Raw genomic sequence first — 19,597 nt, 5'->3', positions numbered from 1 at the left:
TGATTTTCTTCATAGGGAATTGATTTTTAATAATAACCTATAAACCTTTAAAGACAAATCTGTTGTGCATTCTCTTAAAATACTTAAATATCTGTATGTATATGCATGTTTTGCAAAAAAAATAAAAAAATAAAAAAAGAAAAAATATTTTTTTTGAAAAAAAAACCTTGGAAACTAACTGAAATAATAATAATAAAAAAGTTTGTGTTGAAGTACTAAAATTTTCAAAACTGAATAATAATAAAAAAAAAGCTAAAAAATGAGTAAAAATGAAAAACGAACATAACAGAATTACTCAAATTAAAACAAACATATATGAAATATATACATACAAAAGTTGTCTTTAACTGGGAGAAATTTTGATGTTTATACTGTAATTGTTTTGAAGTCACCATAATGGTGATCCCATTTTTCTGGACTCTTTGAACTTGCATGTTCATTAATTTCTGATCTAGTCATATCTGAAGTGTATCAAATGAAAAAAAATGATGATAAATAATGATAAAATTTTATTTAAGCATTATTTAAGCAAAATTTTAGCATTTTCTATTCATAGCTGTTTGTGGAAGGCTCAGTGGTAGAACATTGTGTTAGCAGTGTAAAAGGTTGTGGGTTTGATTCCCAGGGAACACATGTTAGGTAAAAAATGTTAGTCTGAATGCACTGTAAGTCCCTTTGGATAAAAGCCTTTGCTAAATGCATAAATTTAAATTTAAAATTGTATTACTCGACATACAAAACTGAACAATAACACTATAAAAACAACATTTACAACATAAGTCAACGTTACAAAATAAACAAACAGCACAAATTGCTAAAAGTGAACCAAAAACAAGTTCAGTAGCACAAATAAAACCAACATGAATTAGAAAAATCTACAGCATGTTCTATTCATGAAGTGTTGCCTGCTGGGTGCCTTCAGAGTACATATGCACTGTAGATACACAGTGTGATGCTGTTCAAGTCCCACTGGGAAAGTAATGCAAATATTAACCTGGAAATTCACACTAAAAAATTTAACAGTGTATGAATAATACTAAAATAAACCCTTTGTAGTACATTCTAGGTCTTCCATTTCAGTTAGGGTGCTGCTTTTGAAGACAGCATACTAAGTTTCGAAAAAGAGCCAGTGAAACGGTTGTTCTGCCCCCCCGAAAAAGATTGTGATGCGCGCCTACGAAATGAGAGAGCCTGACAAAAGCAAGCAAAACACACAAACACAGTATCTGTAAACCCTCCTAAGTGCTTTGAACCGCTTCTTGAGCGTTATGGTATCTCTGGCAGAGATGGTATTTAGGTCGGCTATTTAAGAAGGGTCTAATTGTGAATCCGTTAAATTGCCTTCTTTCTGTGAAGAATCACGGAACAGGAAGCTGGATTTTTCCAGCATGTGCATTTGTGTATTTGGGTTCTGTGGGAGGAGGGCAGACGCGTGGCCCAGGGCTGCAGCTCACACTCTGGAGGAACGGAGTGTGTGATAGGGGTGTCTAATCCCTTCATACACTCACAAACACACACACATGCAATGAGGAAAGCAGGCAGCAAGAGTTGGCTTCAGGAAGGGAGATGAGAGCACAACGAATAAAAGAGAGAGACGTTTGTATGGTTGTAAGGTTTAAAAGACTAAACCTGTGGGTCAGGAAAATCTGGCTGAGCTGAGATTTACTCTCGGACCCAGGAAGTCTGGGTCATCAACTTCCTTCAGCCAATTTCATTTGTTTTGGATTGAAATTATGTTGCTTTTTTGTATTAACTGAGGAGAGAATAAACTCTTTGCATGCTCTGTTGAAACAGCATTTACATTTAACTTTCATATTGTGACATAAGTTTGGGGCCAGTAATATTTTTTTAAAGAAATAAATATTTGTATTAAGCAAGGAGGCATTAAATTGATCAAAAGTGATAGGACATACATTTATAATGTTATAAAAGATTTCTGTATCAAACTAATGCTGTATTCATTAAATAACCTTTAAAAAAATATCAAGATGTCCACAAAAATATTAACCAGAACAACTGTTTTAAATATTGATTATAATAAGAAATGCTTGAGAAGCCAGTCAGCATATTAGAATGATTTCTGAAGATCATGAGACACTGAAGACTCGAGGAATGATTAGACAATTTGATAAAAGGAATAAAATACATTTTGCTGTAAGTATTTATGTAAGCAGGTTTTATATAAACATGGTTTTCTTTCTTTCATCTTAAACCTCAAAACCTCGAAAATCTAATTTTTCTTCTTAGAGTAAATTTTGTTTCAAAGAAGTTAAGATGTTTATACTAGAACACAAGAAAAAATAATAAGACAATGATTACGTATTTGTCACATTCATAAATCATGGTATGTCACTCAGCTACTCTATACTTCAATGACGCTCAATTGTATTTGTACCAAAAGTGGCCTAATTTTACATACCTACAACATGGGCAAATTAACTACTCAGTCAAACAGCCCACCAGCCAACTGTTTTTGAAAATGTGTAGTTGTACACATCTCTAAAATAATATAAGGCAAGGCTTGATTTTATGCATCAGGAATCGATTAAAAAAATGCTGAAAAGACGTAAAACATGTCAGGCTATTGCATTATTGGTTAATGTTATTTTTTACTACTGTGGAAATATTTTTCAGAGGAGTATAAAGCTATTACTAAAGTGCTGTGCTGTGCTGAAATGTCGTTTATTTATAGTTGTACCATTGAGGAAAGGGAGCCTGATTAATTATCCTCAAATTTCTGAGTGTGATTTACTGGGAGCAGCATTATTTTCTCTCCCTCAGAGGACAAATTGAAGAATTTCAGCCCCGGTCTGTTGTCCAACGCCGACCAGAACCACCCACACCTCCACCCGCAGAGACAGATGAACTGAGCCGAAAACTGACAGGTGTGTGGCCGGTTTCATCTCACACACCACACACACACACACACACAATAAAACAGTAAACTGATAATAGACATTCACGTCACACAATTTTCATATATATATATATATATATATATATATATATATATATATATATATATATATATATATATGCATACAGTTGTGGTCAGAATTATTAGCCCCCTTTGTAAAAAGGTCAAAAAAACGTAAATATGAATGTAAATATACAAATTATTTATATTTATTTATATTCATGCATATGTAATTCAGCTCAAATTGTGAAACTCATGTATTAAATAAATTCAGTGCACACAGACTGAAGTCTTTGATTTCTTTTAATTGTGATGATTTTGGCTCACATTTAACAAAAACCCACCAATTCACAATCTCAACAAATTAGAATGTGATGACATTCCAATCAGCTAATCAACTCAAAACACCTGCAAAGGTTTCCTGAGCCTTCAAAATAGTCTCCGACAATCATTGACACCCTTCACAAGGAGTGTTGACTCACATTTAACAAAAAAAACACCAATGTACTATCTCAACAAATTAGAATACTTCATAAAACCAATTAAAAATAAACATTTAGTGAATTGTTGGCCTTCTGGAAAATATGTTAATTAACTGTACATGTACTAAATATTTGGTAGGGGCTCCTTTTGCTTTACCTGCAGCCTCAATTCAGCGTGGCGTGGAGCTGATCAGTTTGTGGTACTGCTGAGGTGGTTTGGAAGCCCAGGTTTCTTTGACAGCGGCCTTCAGCTCATCTGCATTTTTTTGGTCCCTTGTTTCTCATTTTCCTCTTGAAAAGTCCCCATCTATTCTCTCGGGGGTTCAGGTCTGGTGAGTTTGCTGGCCAGTCCAGCACATCAACTCCATGGTCATTTAACCAAATTTTGGTGCTTTTGGCAGTGTGGGCAGGTGAAAAATCCTGCTGGAAAATGAAATCAGTATCTTCTGGTCAGCTAGTCAGCTATTCAGCAGAAGGAAGCATAAAGTGTTCCAAGATTTCTTGGTAAATGGGTGCAGTGACTTTGGTTTTCAAAAAACACAATGGACCAACACTAGCAGATGTTATTGCACCCCAAATCATCACATACTGTGGAAACTTAACACTGGACTTCAAGTAACTTGAGCTTCTTCACCCTTCCTCCAGACTTTAGGACCTTGGTTTCCAAATGAAATCTAAAACTTATAATCATCTGAAAATAGGACTTTGGACCAATGGCAACAGTCCATTTCTTCTTCACCTTAGCTCAGGTAAGACGCCTCTGACGTTGTCTGTGGTACAGGAGTGGCTTAACAAGAGGAATACGACAACTGTAGCCAAATTCCTTGACACTTCTGTGTGTGATGGCTCTTGATGCCTTGACCCCAGCCTCAATGCATTCCTTGTGAAGTTCTCTAAAATTCTTGAATCCAGTTTGCTTGACAGTCCTCATAATATACAGGTGAGGTCCTCACCTGTATATCCCCCCCCACTTTCAACTGTTTTACTTCAGTGAAATGTTAGATTTTTGTTCTTCTTTGCTCATATTTACCTTTTTCTCTTCTTCTTGCAAACATTTAAAGGGATAACCCTCTCCAAAAATCTGTCATTATTTACTCAGCCTCAAGTTGTTCCAAATCTGTATGAGTTTCTTTCTTCTGTTAAGCACAAAAGAAGAAGTTCTGAAAAATGTTGGAAAGCAAACAGTTGATTGTAGCCATTGGAAAAATATTGTAAGCCAATGGCTACCGTCAACTGTTTGTTGATGTGAATTTATTGTACAAAACAGGACCAGAAAAATATATAAAATACGTTTGCAAATATATATATATTTCTTTTTTTTTTGTCACTGTAAACTTGTCTTCTCATCATACCTGGGTTAGAAAATGGATGACAAGGAATAGTGGGTGACTGGTCGTGTACATGCTGTGATTCACATAGACCCGTACAAGTGCACTCTCACCAAAAAAGTTGGAGAAATGAGCTGTAAGAGTCACTGCAGAGGGCAGCTTTCCTCTCACAGCCAGCAACTCGGATCCATCACTCCGTCCCTGAAGGGTAATCACAGAGCTCTTATTACACTGGAGGGAGGGCGATGGTCTGACAGAGCACTCCGACAGCTGATTGAGAGAAGTTTCTAGGTGCTGTTGGGAGGCCGGTTGATCACAGCTGTCAAGGAACTGACCACATTCAGCTTTTCCCAAACAGCCCCACGATGAGTGGCATCTCTCTTCGTCAGCACCAGCCCAAGCCTGTCGCATCTTTTCTAAAGCCCTCCATGATGCTCACACCCAAAACATTTTTTAGTCACTTTTTCAAACGCATCCTGTGTATTCTGATTTTTTTTCAAGACCCCAGCATTCAAAAGTCTTATGCTCACCAATAATGCATTTATTTGATCAGCAACTGTAACTGTTACAGTAACTGAAAAACATTGTTATTTAAATGGAATAAATATTAAAAATGCATTCCATTTATTAACATTATGTATTTACTGTTGGTAAAAATACGAAAATCTAGCTGATCCCATATCTTTAAACAGTAGTGTATTTTGAAATATTATGAAAACATTTTTTCTTTAAGTAATATATGCATGAATGAATTGTGCACGGATGGGGTGTTTATTCAGAAAATAAATTAATGTCTTAAAAAAATAAAAATAAATAAACATTTTCACAGGGCATGGACTGAAATAAGATCTGTCACTCTGTGTTATGAATAAGTGTGTACAAACTGAAAATTTAGCTGATTTAATTTCAGTGTTTAACTCTAAACATAAATCTGTTTTACTGCATCTCTGATTTGCAGCAGAGCGGATGGAGTTGCATAAATACATTACCTCTCTGTTCACGATCCCTCCCGCTGAGGATGCTGGGAAAGCGAACAGCCCTGCAGAACCCTGTTTAAGCATCATAGAGTTAGATGAGGTAATTCTGAACCCCAGCACCCCAGTTTCTCTAATGGACTGCTGGGTGGGGGCCAGAGAATAACTCCTCAGTAATGTTTCTTTACACTTATCATTCTGTCTTCTTCTGAAAAACTGTTTTTGTCATTTTAATTTTTCCAGAAGATGGTTGGAGATGCTACATTTTACAGATCCTTTGGAGTCAAGCAGAGAAACGAGAGCAAAATGTAAGAAACTCAAGATCAAGGCAAACATGAGATGCTTTGAAAGAAAGCGACAGAAAAGTTCACAGTAGGAGTGTCGTGTTGAAGCAACAATATTATTGAAGTTGCTGTGTTTTTCTTATTTCAGAACTGACACAAATACAGTCATGTTGACATTTACATTTATATCAGCCACAACTAGACTTGAAATAAAACTGTGGGAGTAAGTTATTAGATGTTATATATGCATGTCTGTTTTTCTTCCTTAAGGTTTGCATCTGTAGGAAATGAAGATTTATCTGAAGGAGGAGATTTTGGATATTCGGTCTTGCCTTCCACACCGTATTTCTCTGAGATGACCAAAGGATCCTTCAGTGAATGTAATTCTGACACAGAGATCAGCTCTTCTTCTGAGATGTGGCCCCAGTCTCAAGAGACCGACAAATCTTCGCCATCATTGCCAAGATCAGAAAGCTTTTCTCCACTTCAAACGAGGCTTCAGAAGTCACAGCACCTGTCGACTACCTCAGAGCCATCTCTGTTGAATTCACAAACAGGAAGCCAGAAAGTAGAACTCAGTGACTCTCCAAAACCGAGCCCACGGACGAGATCTTCCGCAGCACAATGGGATAAACCCTCAGCGCTTCTGCCAACATCATCTCCTTCACTCCTAACACCCAAATTAAAACAAACTCTCCCAGGCTTTGAGGACCATATTTCCACTGTCACCCCCTCTCCTGGTAGAGTGCCATCTGTTAGGGCTTCTCAATGTCATCCTCCTGCTTTTCTCGTCTCTAAACAAAGTCCTAAACCTCCAGATTCTCCATCCCCAGGGTCTAGATCAGCTTCCTCTCCAGTCAACCCAATCCAGTCCATACCTACTCATTCAACACCTGTTTCTGAACCAAAATTAGCTCAACTGTCTTCAGAATTTGCTATCACTTCCCAAAGCACTGCAGTTCCTTCATTAAATCCGTCACCTAGAGAATCATCACAGTCTGGATTAGTCTCAGATCGAAGTACGTCTGCTAGGCCTATCTATGACTCCATCAGGTCCTCTACGCTGAGAGTTGAATCCTCTCATACTTACAGGCACCGTTCACCTCCAGTCTCCAAATGGTTAAAGGCACCGCGAAGGTCACCCAAAGCTACAGTGCTGTCCTTACAGCTGAGCATGTCAGGTCAGTAAGATTTATATAGGTACATTTTTATTGAAGTTGTCTGAACATTGAAAAAGTTTAGTTGGCAGTATCTAATTGCAGTTTTGTTTTTCTTCCATGATGTGCTTTAGCCACCATGTTTATAATTATTCTTTGAAAATGATTGTGAGTGAACTGTTTCCTTTGTAATTAATAGCAGTTGAAATATATTTAAAACCAATATATACCACACGAAGCTGACTGTGCATTACAGACTTTACTATGCTTAAGCGGTGTTATTTAGCCTTAAACATTTAACCAATGCAAAATGACGCAACACCAATATGGTAAAATAAATAATTTCATAAATAATAAGTAACATATACACTACCGTTCACAAGTTCAGGGTCATGTTTGGGTATGGCATGAAATATGAATTTGAGGAGTGACGAGAGACATGAAACTAGTACAGATATGAAGGATGTGTTGGACAATTATACATTTTATCATCTTTTTACAATAATATATGCATGAATGACCAATCCAAATCAAGTATTCCAAAGAGCTGTTTGATAAACATTAAAAAATACTTAACAAATGACAGAAAACCTGATTTAGAACCAATCCCTTGGGGTCCAGCACACAAAGATGATGAGAAAACACCAGTGTAGACATCAGCCTTCATTCACACAGTGGTTGTTTCTTCAGTATTTGCTGACTAGCAGAGTGATGGAAACTTCAAGCTGTGTAGGATAAGCATTATTAATGCAGGAGGCAGCAGTCAGGAAGCAGGGAAGAGAAACACACAGGCTCTGCTAGACCATGTCCAGGCGGCTCACTGCGAGCATTAGATAAGTGTGTGTGTTTGCTGAAACATCTCAGTGTTTTCTCTCCTCCTGTCCTCATGGTTTCTCTTCTCTCACTATTTGTCACTGCTCAGATTCAGAAGAAGAAATGACAGGTGAAGATGCTTGCCTGGTGCCCAGTGAGGAAGACTCATCTGATGAAGAACTGAGGCGAATCACAGATGCAGAAAAGCAAAAGAATGGCTTTCCCTCTCCGTGTCCGACCACAACGCCTCTGGCAGACCCTCATTTCACTTGCACACACCTCACAAAGTCAGAACATGACAACACAGAACCGGACCTGTTTACAGGATCTTCCCAGGTGATCAGAGACCTGTCGCTTCCTCAACCTCAGTTACTTGTAAAAGATTACCCAGAACCCAAGAGTCTGCACTGACTCTGCATCCATTTAAACAAAAATAGAATAAGAACTGTGAAATATTATTATATAAATGCTGATTTCCTTGTCAAAAATATTGCTTATTATTATCAATGTTAAAATATCCAGGTTTCAAATTTCATTATTATTATTTTTTCAGGATTTTATGATGAATAGAAAGAAAGTTTGAAAGAACTGTATTTCTGTGAAATATACATATTTTTTAACATAAATGTTGTGATAAATTTAATGCATCATTGATCATTTAAAATATTGATTTCTTAAAAAAAATATATATATATTTCTGTCCCCAAACTTTTGTTAGTCTATTGATTGTATGAAGATGGAAATGCAGCCACAAGATATCATGAAAAACATGAGCTTTCATAGACTCTCTGCTGGAAATATAACTGTAAATGGACCATCAGCGTTTAATAGCATAACAGAAAGAGAGAGAAAAGAGAATGAAGTACATTAAACAGCTGAAATTAAATGTCTGATCAGAAAGCGGCCTTATCTCTGCTCTTTTGTCTGGCGATCAGAAAATTTGTGTCCTTAACTACCACCCGCCATTCTTTTTCCCCTACCTCATTTTCCATTTAAAGGACACTGACTGGGACTCAATCAAAACATAATTGTTTCTCATTTCCTTTCAGTTTACAACTCTTTTTTTCTTTTAAAAAGATCTGTCTGTCCATGTGTTTCATCTGAAATTGACTAATTAAATTCGGCCTAATTTAACCTGCATAAGAAATAAAAACGTGCTTAAATGCCCAAAAATGAGCAAAACATTACCACAAACAGGCAGAGTATACAATTTTGTTTTTCTATTAAAATAAAAGTTTTTATTTTACATTGTGACAACATTTCAAAGAAATACTGTTCTCTTAAACTTTCTATTCATTAAAGAATCTTGAAAAAATGTATCCTGCATATTAAGCAGCACAACTGTTTTCAATATTGATAATTATATTAAATGTTTATTGTGCACAAATAGTACAGCATATTAGAATAATTTTTGAAGGATCATGTGAAGCTGAAAACTGAATTAACGATGCTAATAATTCAGCTTTGCATCACAAATTACATTTAAAAATTTATAGAAATAGAAAGCAGTTGTTTTAAAGTGTAATAATGTTTCACAATATACTGATTTTACTGTATTTTATTTCAAATAATTTCAGCCTTGGTGAAGGCTGAAATTATTTGAAATAAAACCTTACCATTATAATTTTAAAAAGAAAGAAAAATAAACACTACATTTAGTTTAAGTTAATTTAAACTTAATTTCCTGCATAAAACAATAAATACAAAATCTACAGTCTAGTTTATCATTTTTTCTGAAACGTCTTTCTGACCTTAAACATTTAAAGGTTAGTATATATGGTACTGAGATAAACGTGAATGATAACAGATAACTTAAAAAAACAACAACAAAAAAAAAAAAACAATAGTAGCCTTTTGATTAATTTGATTTTTCAATTTATTTTTCTTATTTATTTATTTATTTACTTTAAGCCTGACAGAAATGTTAAATTAATTTTAATGCAGAAATTGAAAATATTTCCAACAAATATAAGAGAAGTATTCAAGTCATTGTCTGAATAAATTGCATTTTTATATCATTTTGAAAACATTAGCGCCATGTCATTGACCTACTACTGACTAATGTTCTTTCTGTTTTTCTTCTCTCCCACAGGCTGTTCATTCTGTAGCCCAGCGACAGGACATCCAGTCGGGGCAGTACCAAGACCTAGAGGGGATCCTGACTTTGGGAGTGGACCCTGGAGTCCTGCAGCCTAGCCCAGCTCCAGCTCAAACCTTTAGAGAAGAGCAGAGCCACACAGGAAGTTTGCTAGGTATATATATACAGTATAAAGACTGCTGAGGATTAAAGGGCAAGATTCAGATATTAATACAAGTGGAAATTCTTTAAAATCACTCAGTCAGCGTAGAGCCTGCCATTATGAGGAAGCTCTTGACATTTCCGTGTGCAGAGATGTTTGGGTCAAGATGCCTTAATGACGTTCGTACAGAAATGAAACATTGTCTAGACCTTAGTAAGGTTCATAATAGTCAAGTGTTACTGTACACACAGCAGATTATTCTGTAAGAACTGACCTTGCAGCAGAATATCTCCTTTTCACAGGAGCACAAGTACACTTAATATGTATTTCATTAGAAATGACAGAGCTCTGTTGAGTTAAGATCCGCATCCATTATACTGCATGGTACCGCATGATCTGACAGAGACCAGAGGTTAACAATTTCAGAAAGATGACTGCCATGGAAGCTCTCGAAACCAACAAGGAATCAAGTCTGAGCCCTAATAAGAAGCTATTTTAAAAACATATACTCCATCTTTCAAAAGTTTGGGGTTGGTTAAGATTTTTCAGTGTTAATATAAAAGGAGTCTCTTATGCTCTGCATTTATTGGATAAAACATACATTAAAAACAGAAATATTGTGAAATATTTTTATAATTAAAAATAATTATTACCTCATATTAGTCATTTATTCCTGTGATCAACTCCAGTCTTGAGGATCACAAGAGATTCTTCAGAAATCATTCTGATATGCTGATTTGCAGCTCAAGAAACATTTCTTAATATTGTCATTGTCACATTGAAAACAAGCAATATGCAAGCTACGCATATTCTCAACGGAGCTTTAATATTTTTGTGAAAACCATGATTTAGTTTTGATTCTTTAATGAATAGAAAACAAAATTTATTTGAAATAGAAACATTTTGTAGCATTTATAATGTTATTACTGATCATTTTAATGTAGCCCTGCTGAATAAAACAATATATAAAAAACTGAAACATTACAGTAAAAACAACAGTAGTGTACACACACCTCACTAATCATGCCCATAAAATCTTACTTACCACAAAAGCAATTCTAGGTGTTAGTTAAAACATTCAGTGTGTGCTATTTACATCTTTCCCAACATTAATACATCCTTTATGCTAATAATAGAGATAAGACATTTGGAAAGCAGCGTTTTTTTTCCAACACTAATATATGACCACGCTTTAATGAGAACCATTGACGTCTCTCTTAAACCGTGCATTCTGTTCTGCTCGTGCTATTTAGATACCTAATTATTGCATACTTAGATAGATTGGCCATTGAAGAGAGCTGCTAGCTTAAAGAGGAGTATAAATTATGCCTCTCTCTTATTCATTCAGTCATTTCCTGGCATTCTCCTTTGGCTCCTAATGTGCTACCTTGGCAAGGCCATTAGCTTGACTGTAAACACTAATATTTCTTTTTAAACAGCTCTATTTAAAGCCGTTGTTTGAGTATGCAGAATCGATATATGCAAAGGCACTTTTTTTTTATCTAATAAACCGTAAAAAATGAAGCATCTGTTTGGTTCACTGAGCTTCAAGGTTGATGAAAACAGAGGACAGATAAGTCCCTGATTCACTTCCGTCTCTGTCATCTCTGTTTTCATTGGCTGCTGTGTCACTCCGTCAATTTTCTGCAGTCTTTTCCTGTTCCCATCTTTTTTGTCTCTGTCACAGTCCAGCCGTTTTTATCGCCCTGTCTGTGCATTTGCAATCCCTGCCGTACACTGACAGGAGCAGCGGCCAGTCGACTGGAAAAAGGCTTAATTACAGCAGGCGTTTAAGATGGCATGTCTGCATGTCACGTCAGGCTATCACAGGCGCAAGGTTTTTCAGCATAGGTTTGGGGTTTGTTAACAGTAGGCTGCTGGTATGAAACCAAAAATGAGTGAGCAGCGAACTGCTATTCTGTCCTTGAGAAAGTCTTTTGTTTGAATGTGGTCGTGTAGCCTGAGTATGCTGAGTATGTTTTATCTAAGTCTGCGTCTACTGCTAGAAGGTTTCCACGTTCAGTATGGATATTTAGAGCTGTGATGTACAGTAACCTGTGTAAACTATGTTAGCTCTGAACACATCATGATGGGTGTCTTGCTGTGTGGAGATCTCATTGTTTGTTTGATCTGTAGTTGTAGGGCAGGAGTCCTGGAGCTCCAGCAGCAGTCTTCAGCATCACGCAGAGGAAGAGCTGGTCGCTGCGCTGATGAACGTTCGGCCCGTCAGTAGCACTCCTCGTACGTTCACACCATGCCGTGGAAGAACATCATCACAGAGGCTGTGTTTCAAAGGTCATTTGCTTTCATTTCTTGTACAACAACAGACATGGGTGTAGACACCAGATTCAATCTGAATGAAAAAGTGGCTGTGAAGAGTATAACCTTTTCTGTTCTGTATGTCATACCGGTGTATCAATCTTTCAGAAAAGAAAACATTGAAAATATCTTTCCCGTTGACATGTTCATCATGCTCTCAGACTGTCTGTCAAAAAAGGCTATGAGAAAAAATGCTCAGAGAAATTCTGGAAAACAATCAGTATGATTTTTTAAATATTTTTGAAAGAAGTCTCTTATGCTAACCAAGGCTGCATTTATTTGATCAAAATGCAGCAATATGCAGCAATATTGTGAAATATTATTACAGTTCAAAATAGATGTTTTCTGTCTTAATATATTCTAAACTGTAATTTATTCCTTTGATCAAAGATGTATTTTCAGCATTATTACTCCAGACTTCAGTGTCACATGATCTTCAGAAATCATTCTAATATATGATGATTTGCTGCTCAAGAAACATTTCTGATCATTATTAATGTTCAGAACAGTTGTGCTGATGTATATTAAAACTAATTATATATTTTTTTTCAGGAATCTTTAATGAACCTAAAAGTAAAAAAAAAAAAAAATCCTTTTGTATAAACATAATCTTTTGTAACTTTATAAATGTATTAACTATCACTTTTGATCAATTTCAATGCATTCATACTAGCTAAATAAAAATGAATTTCTTTCAAGAAAATATATAATGATATAAGTCGTATGAACTACTTTTATGGTGCTTTTTGCGTTTGAAAGCATCTGGTCATGGTCTGTATTTATTGAATGGACAAGAAAATGTCGCTTTCTGAGTGTTCCAAGGTAGAAAGAAATTCAAACTGGTTTGGAATTGACATGATGATGAGTAAACAATGACAGATTTGTCATTTTTTGGTTGAACTGTCCTTTTAATCGAAATGATCAATTCTATTAATTGCGTCCTCTGGTCTATTTCCCAAATCTAGGCCCTTAGAAAACAGTCTGAGTAAAATAAAACCTTCGTCTCTCTTCTTAATTTCCTTTCTGTGTGCAGACTTAATCCAGACTTATGTGGCTAAACCTGTGTTTAAAATGTTGAGCCTGTCTGATGTTATATCTTTGCCGTGACTAAACGATCATTTACAGAGAGCCTTCGGACAACGGGACATCAATAACATGGCTGTAGAAGAGTCGCGCTGACTCTCAGCCGTGGTGTGATTTATTGGCTTGTGCCCGTAATTAAAGCCAAGCTGATTCCTGAGCTTCCTGCGCCAGCACACGCGGCTGAGGCTTCATAAAGAGATTATTGTGTGTTGCAGCGTGCAGGAGTGCAGGGAATGCGGCCAACTACATGCTCCTCAATCTCTCAGCTCAGCTAGCTAGCTCGGTTTATCAGTCTCGCTTTCTCTACCTCGCGACACATCTTCCTCTCTGTCTCTCGGCTCATCACTTGCAGGTCTGCAGAGGAGGGAGAAATAATCTGTTTAACAGCTTGACAGCTGTGATTTCGGCTGGTGCAAATCAAAGCGTCAGATATCTGTCCATGCATTGCTTTCTTTCTCTCTCTCCTGTTCATTCTCTGTATATCTCATACACTCGTGTCAGGTTAGACACGCTAGATTGAGCCTTTTGCATCAGAGGATACTCAAAGCCGTCGGCCTCCCGAGTCCAAATCATGGGAGGCGATATCAGCTAAAACATGATCACTCCTGCTGTGTCATCTGGGCATTTCAGTTGTGAGCTACTCGCTTTTTAAATAAATCTTTTCGGTGAAGGAATCATTCTGATTAGCTTCTACAGTATTTTTCAAATGTTTGAAATAATAATGCAACTGTGCAAGGATGCAATAAATTGATCAAAAGTGACAGAAAAGATTTTATATTGTTACAAAATGTTTCTTTTTCCAGTAAATGCTGTAGACTCCTGAAAAAATGTCAATATTAAGCCACACAATAATATTAAGATATTTGGGGCATTGGGGTAATAATCAGAAATGTTTCTTGAGCAGCAAATCAGCATAAAAGAATGATTTCGAAATTCAGCATTGCATCACAAGAATAAATTATATTTGAAAGTATATTACAATAGAAACCAGTTTTTTAAAATTGTAAAAATATTTCAGAATATTACTGTTTTTACTGTATATTTGATTCAATAAATGCAGCCTTAGTGAGCACAAGAGATTTTTGAACAGTAGTGTATGTACTATAAACTTAATAAATGACTCATAATCAATTTATTTCATCTCTCTTTTTTATAGCTTGATATATCCCAGAATTGGACAAAGTAATAGATCTGGTGATATAATTCATGGAGAAAATGCTTATGATAATTAAACACTGTTTTTAAAATGAATCTGATGAGTAAATGATTTGATTGACTCCACAGTTAATGCATAAACACTGAGTGGTGTGAGGTGTGATGTTACTAAAGTCACTAAATACATCTGAAGCAGTATTTTGGTGAATCAGTATCCTCACTACTACTGTAATGTTAGCTGAGTGCTGTTTGGTGAACGTAGAGTTGTCTAATTGGAGTTAATTTCACTATGAGCAAGAGAAAGATCACACAAGACAAGAAGAAACTAGGGAATTTAATGAAAAGGTCACATGGAAGAGAGAGACGTGTGTGAGTGTATTATTGTGATTTGCTGGATCAGAGAGCGTTTAAAGCTGTGTTCGACTGAAGCTGATTAAGACACCAGGTGACAGTAAATAATCCTGACCCCGTTAATTCAAGCCGCCAATCCCAGCTGTCTTTCTGTGTTTCCTTTTCCCATCATTTCTATGTCACAGTCACAAGCAGGATAACTGTAGGAAACCATCACTGTTACTGCTGCTCGTACTTGGCATTAGATATTTGAACATTAAACTTGGGTGACCATCAAATCAGAGGGTGTGTTAGCAGCTGTTTTCTTCATGTTTCTCTCATTACCTCATCCAGCTATTATTATTATTCTTTTTTAGGCACCATAAGCAGATGTTCTCCCCTCTCTACTTATCGTCCAGACCCATCAAACCGGCCGCTGTCTCGTGCCGCTCAGGAGATCATGGAGGTCCAGTCGGTGGAGCAGCTCGACCTCCAGGACTCTGATGAGGATGAGGAGGATGTCCTGGCTCTGGCCTGCCTTGAGGAAGAATTCAGAAATATGAGCACTACACAGTTACAGTAGATGAGGGTGAGGATGGACACATTCCAGTGGATTAGATTTGTCTGGACTGCAGTGACACACATTAAGAGTAGTGATAATTGATTAAAAAGTGTGTAAATAGAGGACAAGAAGAAGTAAAAGTTAGGTCTACAGTTGTTGTTAGCCTATTAAACAGCTATATAGTATAAAATGGCTTTCATAGCATTTATTTTTCTTTCTTTTACATTGTATTGAAACGTTTTACTAATTATTAAGAGCTATTAATGTTGCATCATGCAAAAATTTAAATATATATTACAGAGGGAATTTTGACACTTTTGTTTCTAATTGAATAAGAAACTAATTTCATTTTTTTATACCTAGTCATGTCCAAATCATACAAGCTGCAACAGATATCTATTTTAATATCGTAGCACCGATATATTTTTAAACATTATATAATAAACACAAATTAATAATAACAAAATAAATTGATATTTATACATTCATTTGATTATTACATACATTTATTTGATCAAATATTTGGAATATTTTTGAAACATTTATTTCAAAATAGTTTTGAAACAAAATACAGTAAAAACTGTAATATTTTGAAACATTATTACAATTTCAAATAACTGCTATCTATATATTTATATATTTTAAGGTGTAATTTATTATTTATTTTCATTACTTATCAGAAATCATTTTAATATAATATACTGTGTGTGTGTGTGTGTGTGTGTGTGTGTGTGTGTGTGTATGTGCGTGTGTGTGGGATAAATATTTTACAGCATTATTAAGAATTGATGTTAAGTTTGATAATAACTATAATGAATGATTAATGAAAGTCCTTATAAGGTGTTACCTACAACATGCATAGGTTCTTGATTTTTCCCTAGCACAGTAAGAACACACTTATGTTCCTGATAGCCCGTCTGGTTCAGAGAGGCACGTGTCCCGCAAAACAGCACACACCACGCGCCGGGTACCTGCTACCACAGCAACTCGCTCATTAGATGCCCTCATTAGAGTCAGCTCATTAGTGTTCAGTCTGCACACTCATTAAAACAGCCTCTCTAGCCCAGCACACGCGTTCAGCCTTGATTCATTTGCTTATTTCAGCATTCATTCACATCAGGTGAACAGACACACTTATACACGTACACACAAATACAACTGGTGAGACCAACCGGAGAGGTTCAGCGCTCTCTCTCAGACACACACACACACACACACACACGTAAATCCAGCTAAATCTAGCCAGATATCAGTGATTTATGGTTCTCATTCACTTTCTAACCCTAACCCTAAGTGATTCAGTAATTTAGTAATGACATACAACAAGTAATAAACCCAGTGGAAATATTTGCATATTTTTCATAACATGTCTTCAAAGAGATTTTTATAACCAGAATTTTCATTTTCATATTTGTGGCAGCTGAAAAGTTGGTAGCAAAATGTAAAAAATGAACATGCTTAACGGTAAAGTTTTTCATTTTTAATTAGAGTGAACAGTTTTAGTATTTGATTCATTACTTTATCAATACTGGTATTCGGTAGAGTATAATGAAACATTTTGTTGATGTTTTTAAAATAAGTTGTTGTTGTTTTTATGCTCACCAAGGCAGCGTTTTTTTTTTATTTAAAATATTTTGTAATTTATTCCTGTGATGCAAAGCTGAATTTCCAGCATCAGTACTCCTTCAGTGTCACAAGATCCTTCAGAAATCATTCTAATATGCTGATTTTTCAAAATTCTAATTAGAAATACATACATATAAATTCCAAATTCTTTTAATCAAATTATAAAGAGGTCAGTAATTTAAATAGCTCCAGATTCACCAAACTCCTTCCGCCTCTGTTGCCGTCAGCCATGTTCTTAAAATTCAAGATTGCCACAAGCGTTTGTTAAAGCATTAGTTGTAAACCTTTAACCATGACAGCTTGCTTTGAGCAATAATGTAAGAGTTATTATACATGTGTGTTTGCTGCTGTAATGATGGTGTATGATACAGATTTCTCCTCTAGCAGTGTTGCTTTACCTTTCCTGACAAAATTATGCGTGTAATGAAATATTAGCATGTCTAAAATCTATGGCATGGTTTGGGAAAGTGTTTTGTGTTTCCGGCGTGGCTCAAGAGTTGCCTGCAAAATGGCGTTATCTGTGAGCCCCGGTTGTGTTTGAGTGTATTTGTGTGCTTTGTGTACGTGTTTGTGCATGATTAGACAGACAAATCTCCGCTGGAGGCTGACTGCTGCTTTGCTTTTGGAGCCTAGTGTGCTGTGTGGAGCTGAAACTGGATTATAAGGCCTACTGAACATGCTCTGTGTGTGTGTGTGTGTGTGTGTGTGTGTGTGAGTATCAACACATGCTCTCAGACTGGCCCAGAGCTGAGCTCACGCAAAACACATCTTTACTCTTATATGTTCTCTCTCACTTCCTGTAAAATTTCTCTCAAACAAGAACATTCATTTCTGTCACACTTTGACTCATGTTTCATTCATGTCAGACAGCGAGAGCATGTGTGTGTGGCTGAATCTCATGAAAACTGTAGAGAAATGTCCTGGTTATTTCACTCCAAAATCAACGAGAAATTTCAGTTTGCATAAAGAACAACATTTCTAAGGTGAAAAAGTAGGAGGAATTTTATGTTTAGTTTTTTTTTGTGAAGAATTAAAAAATGACATGAGATGATGACATGATCAAATCCTATAATATATATCCTATAAGATAATTTTGAGTGTCTGTACAGAGTCATGTGTTCAGTTTTAATAATTATTCGATTCAGAGAAGAAACATTATATTTTTATTTAGAGACATAAGTTTAAGTATAATTTGCAGTATATTTGAAAATCTCATGATATATATTATGCATATATTCTTATATATATTAATTTTTTCCAATATATTGCAATATATTGAAAGCGGCAATCATTTGTATATTTTGCAATATATTATATAATATATGTATCATCAATATATTATTAAATGTATTCAAATATATATAGAAATTAAAAGGGAAAATAATATATTAAAATATATCACAATATATTTTAAGAAATATATTGGTAAATATATTTTCCTTTCCTAAGGGTACTTAAATCTTGTGTTTTGTTAGCATTTATATGTTGGTTTGTTCTAGTAATTTTAGTACTTAAATTTCAGTTTGTTATATTTCAGTTTCTAACTTCTAAATTTCTCATTTGGTTTACATAAAAAAAAAAAACTATAAATACATCAATGCAAAATATATTTCATATTTTTCATTTTGAGGTGACAAATGGCATCTCTTTCTAGACATTTCTTTGTGACTACAGTATGTGCGTGTGCAGGTTTTTAGTTGTTTCCAGGCACCCGGCGGCTCAAACCTCGTCTCTGTTTTTGATGTGACAGGATGAAGAGGAGGAGATCTTCATCAAGAATGATATGAGGCGTCTGATGACCTGAGACTGATTTCCAGGCCCTGATTACAGCACTCTCACCATGCTCCTGAAATCCAGCCAATCAAAGTCCAAACCTTGCAGTCCCCCAATGCTTTCCTATGTTGTTATAGTTTTGGTTGTAAATTGCAACAATATTCAGTTTGTTTTCATGGAAACTGTTTTGAAAGATTTGCTTTTGTTACTGGTAAAGTATCCGCTAAATGACAAGAATGCAATTGCCTTTTTAGCTTTTCTAATTAGCTGCTTATAGCTTGACAGGGTTCATGAGGGTTCTGGAGGAAGGGAAGATGAAAGCACTGAAGACTGCATGAAGCGGCAGCATGCAAATGAAGGCATGGGAAGCAGAGGGATTTCCCCTACAGAGAGAAAGAGAATCCACACGTGGTCACTGAGCGCAGACAGGAAACCTCCCACAGGACATCCTCATTTTAAGGGACATCAGGCGAGCAGAACAGAGTCAGTACTGTGCAGATAGGTCTTGAATTCAGTAGGGCGTTATTTTCAATGGCTATATTCAATATAAAATG

The 19,597-nt window shown here is 35.9% G+C and overlaps 2 protein-coding genes across 2 annotated transcripts in view; both read left to right on the top strand.

Annotated features, from left to right (window-relative positions):
• Positions 1-7,109, top strand: part of LOC113079577 (zinc finger B-box domain-containing protein 1-like) — a 25,320-nt gene extending 18,211 nt beyond the window's left edge. The window contains exons 11-15 of the mRNA XM_026251816.1: positions 2,782-2,885; positions 5,686-5,804; positions 5,945-6,009; positions 6,256-7,004; positions 7,078-7,109. Coding sequence (XP_026107601.1) covers positions 2,782-2,885; positions 5,686-5,804; positions 5,945-6,009; positions 6,256-7,004; positions 7,078-7,109 — 1,069 coding nt within the window. The remainder of the gene's footprint in view (positions 1-2,781; positions 2,886-5,685; positions 5,805-5,944; positions 6,010-6,255; positions 7,005-7,077) is intronic.
• Positions 7,102-19,597, top strand: LOC113079576 (uncharacterized). The gene is made up of 6 exons (XM_026251815.1): positions 7,102-7,166; positions 8,065-8,291; positions 10,048-10,207; positions 12,332-12,490; positions 15,460-15,671; positions 19,021-19,597. Exons 1-5 carry the CDS (start codon positions 7,160-7,162, stop codon positions 15,663-15,665), a joined length of 759 nt encoding a protein of 252 aa, XP_026107600.1. The 5' UTR covers positions 7,102-7,159; the 3' UTR covers positions 15,666-15,671; positions 19,021-19,597.

Source organism: Carassius auratus, unplaced genomic scaffold, assembly GCF_003368295.1.
Source record: "Carassius auratus strain Wakin unplaced genomic scaffold, ASM336829v1 scaf_tig00028583, whole genome shotgun sequence".
Lineage (NCBI taxonomy): Eukaryota > Metazoa > Chordata > Actinopteri > Cypriniformes > Cyprinidae > Carassius > Carassius auratus.
The sequence above is the reverse complement of the archived record's forward strand: the minus strand, read 5'-3'. Positions and strand labels throughout refer to the sequence as shown.

Bases quoted from the DNA above. Each gene is read 5' to 3' on its own strand.
- LOC113079576 (XM_026251815.1), top strand. The intron at 8,292-10,047 runs GTGATCAGAGAC...TCTCTCCCACAG, and splicing joins TGTTTACAGGATCTTCCCAG to GCTGTTCATTCTGTAGCCCA. The intron at 10,208-12,331 runs GTATATATATAC...TTTGATCTGTAG, and splicing joins CCACACAGGAAGTTTGCTAG to TTGTAGGGCAGGAGTCCTGG.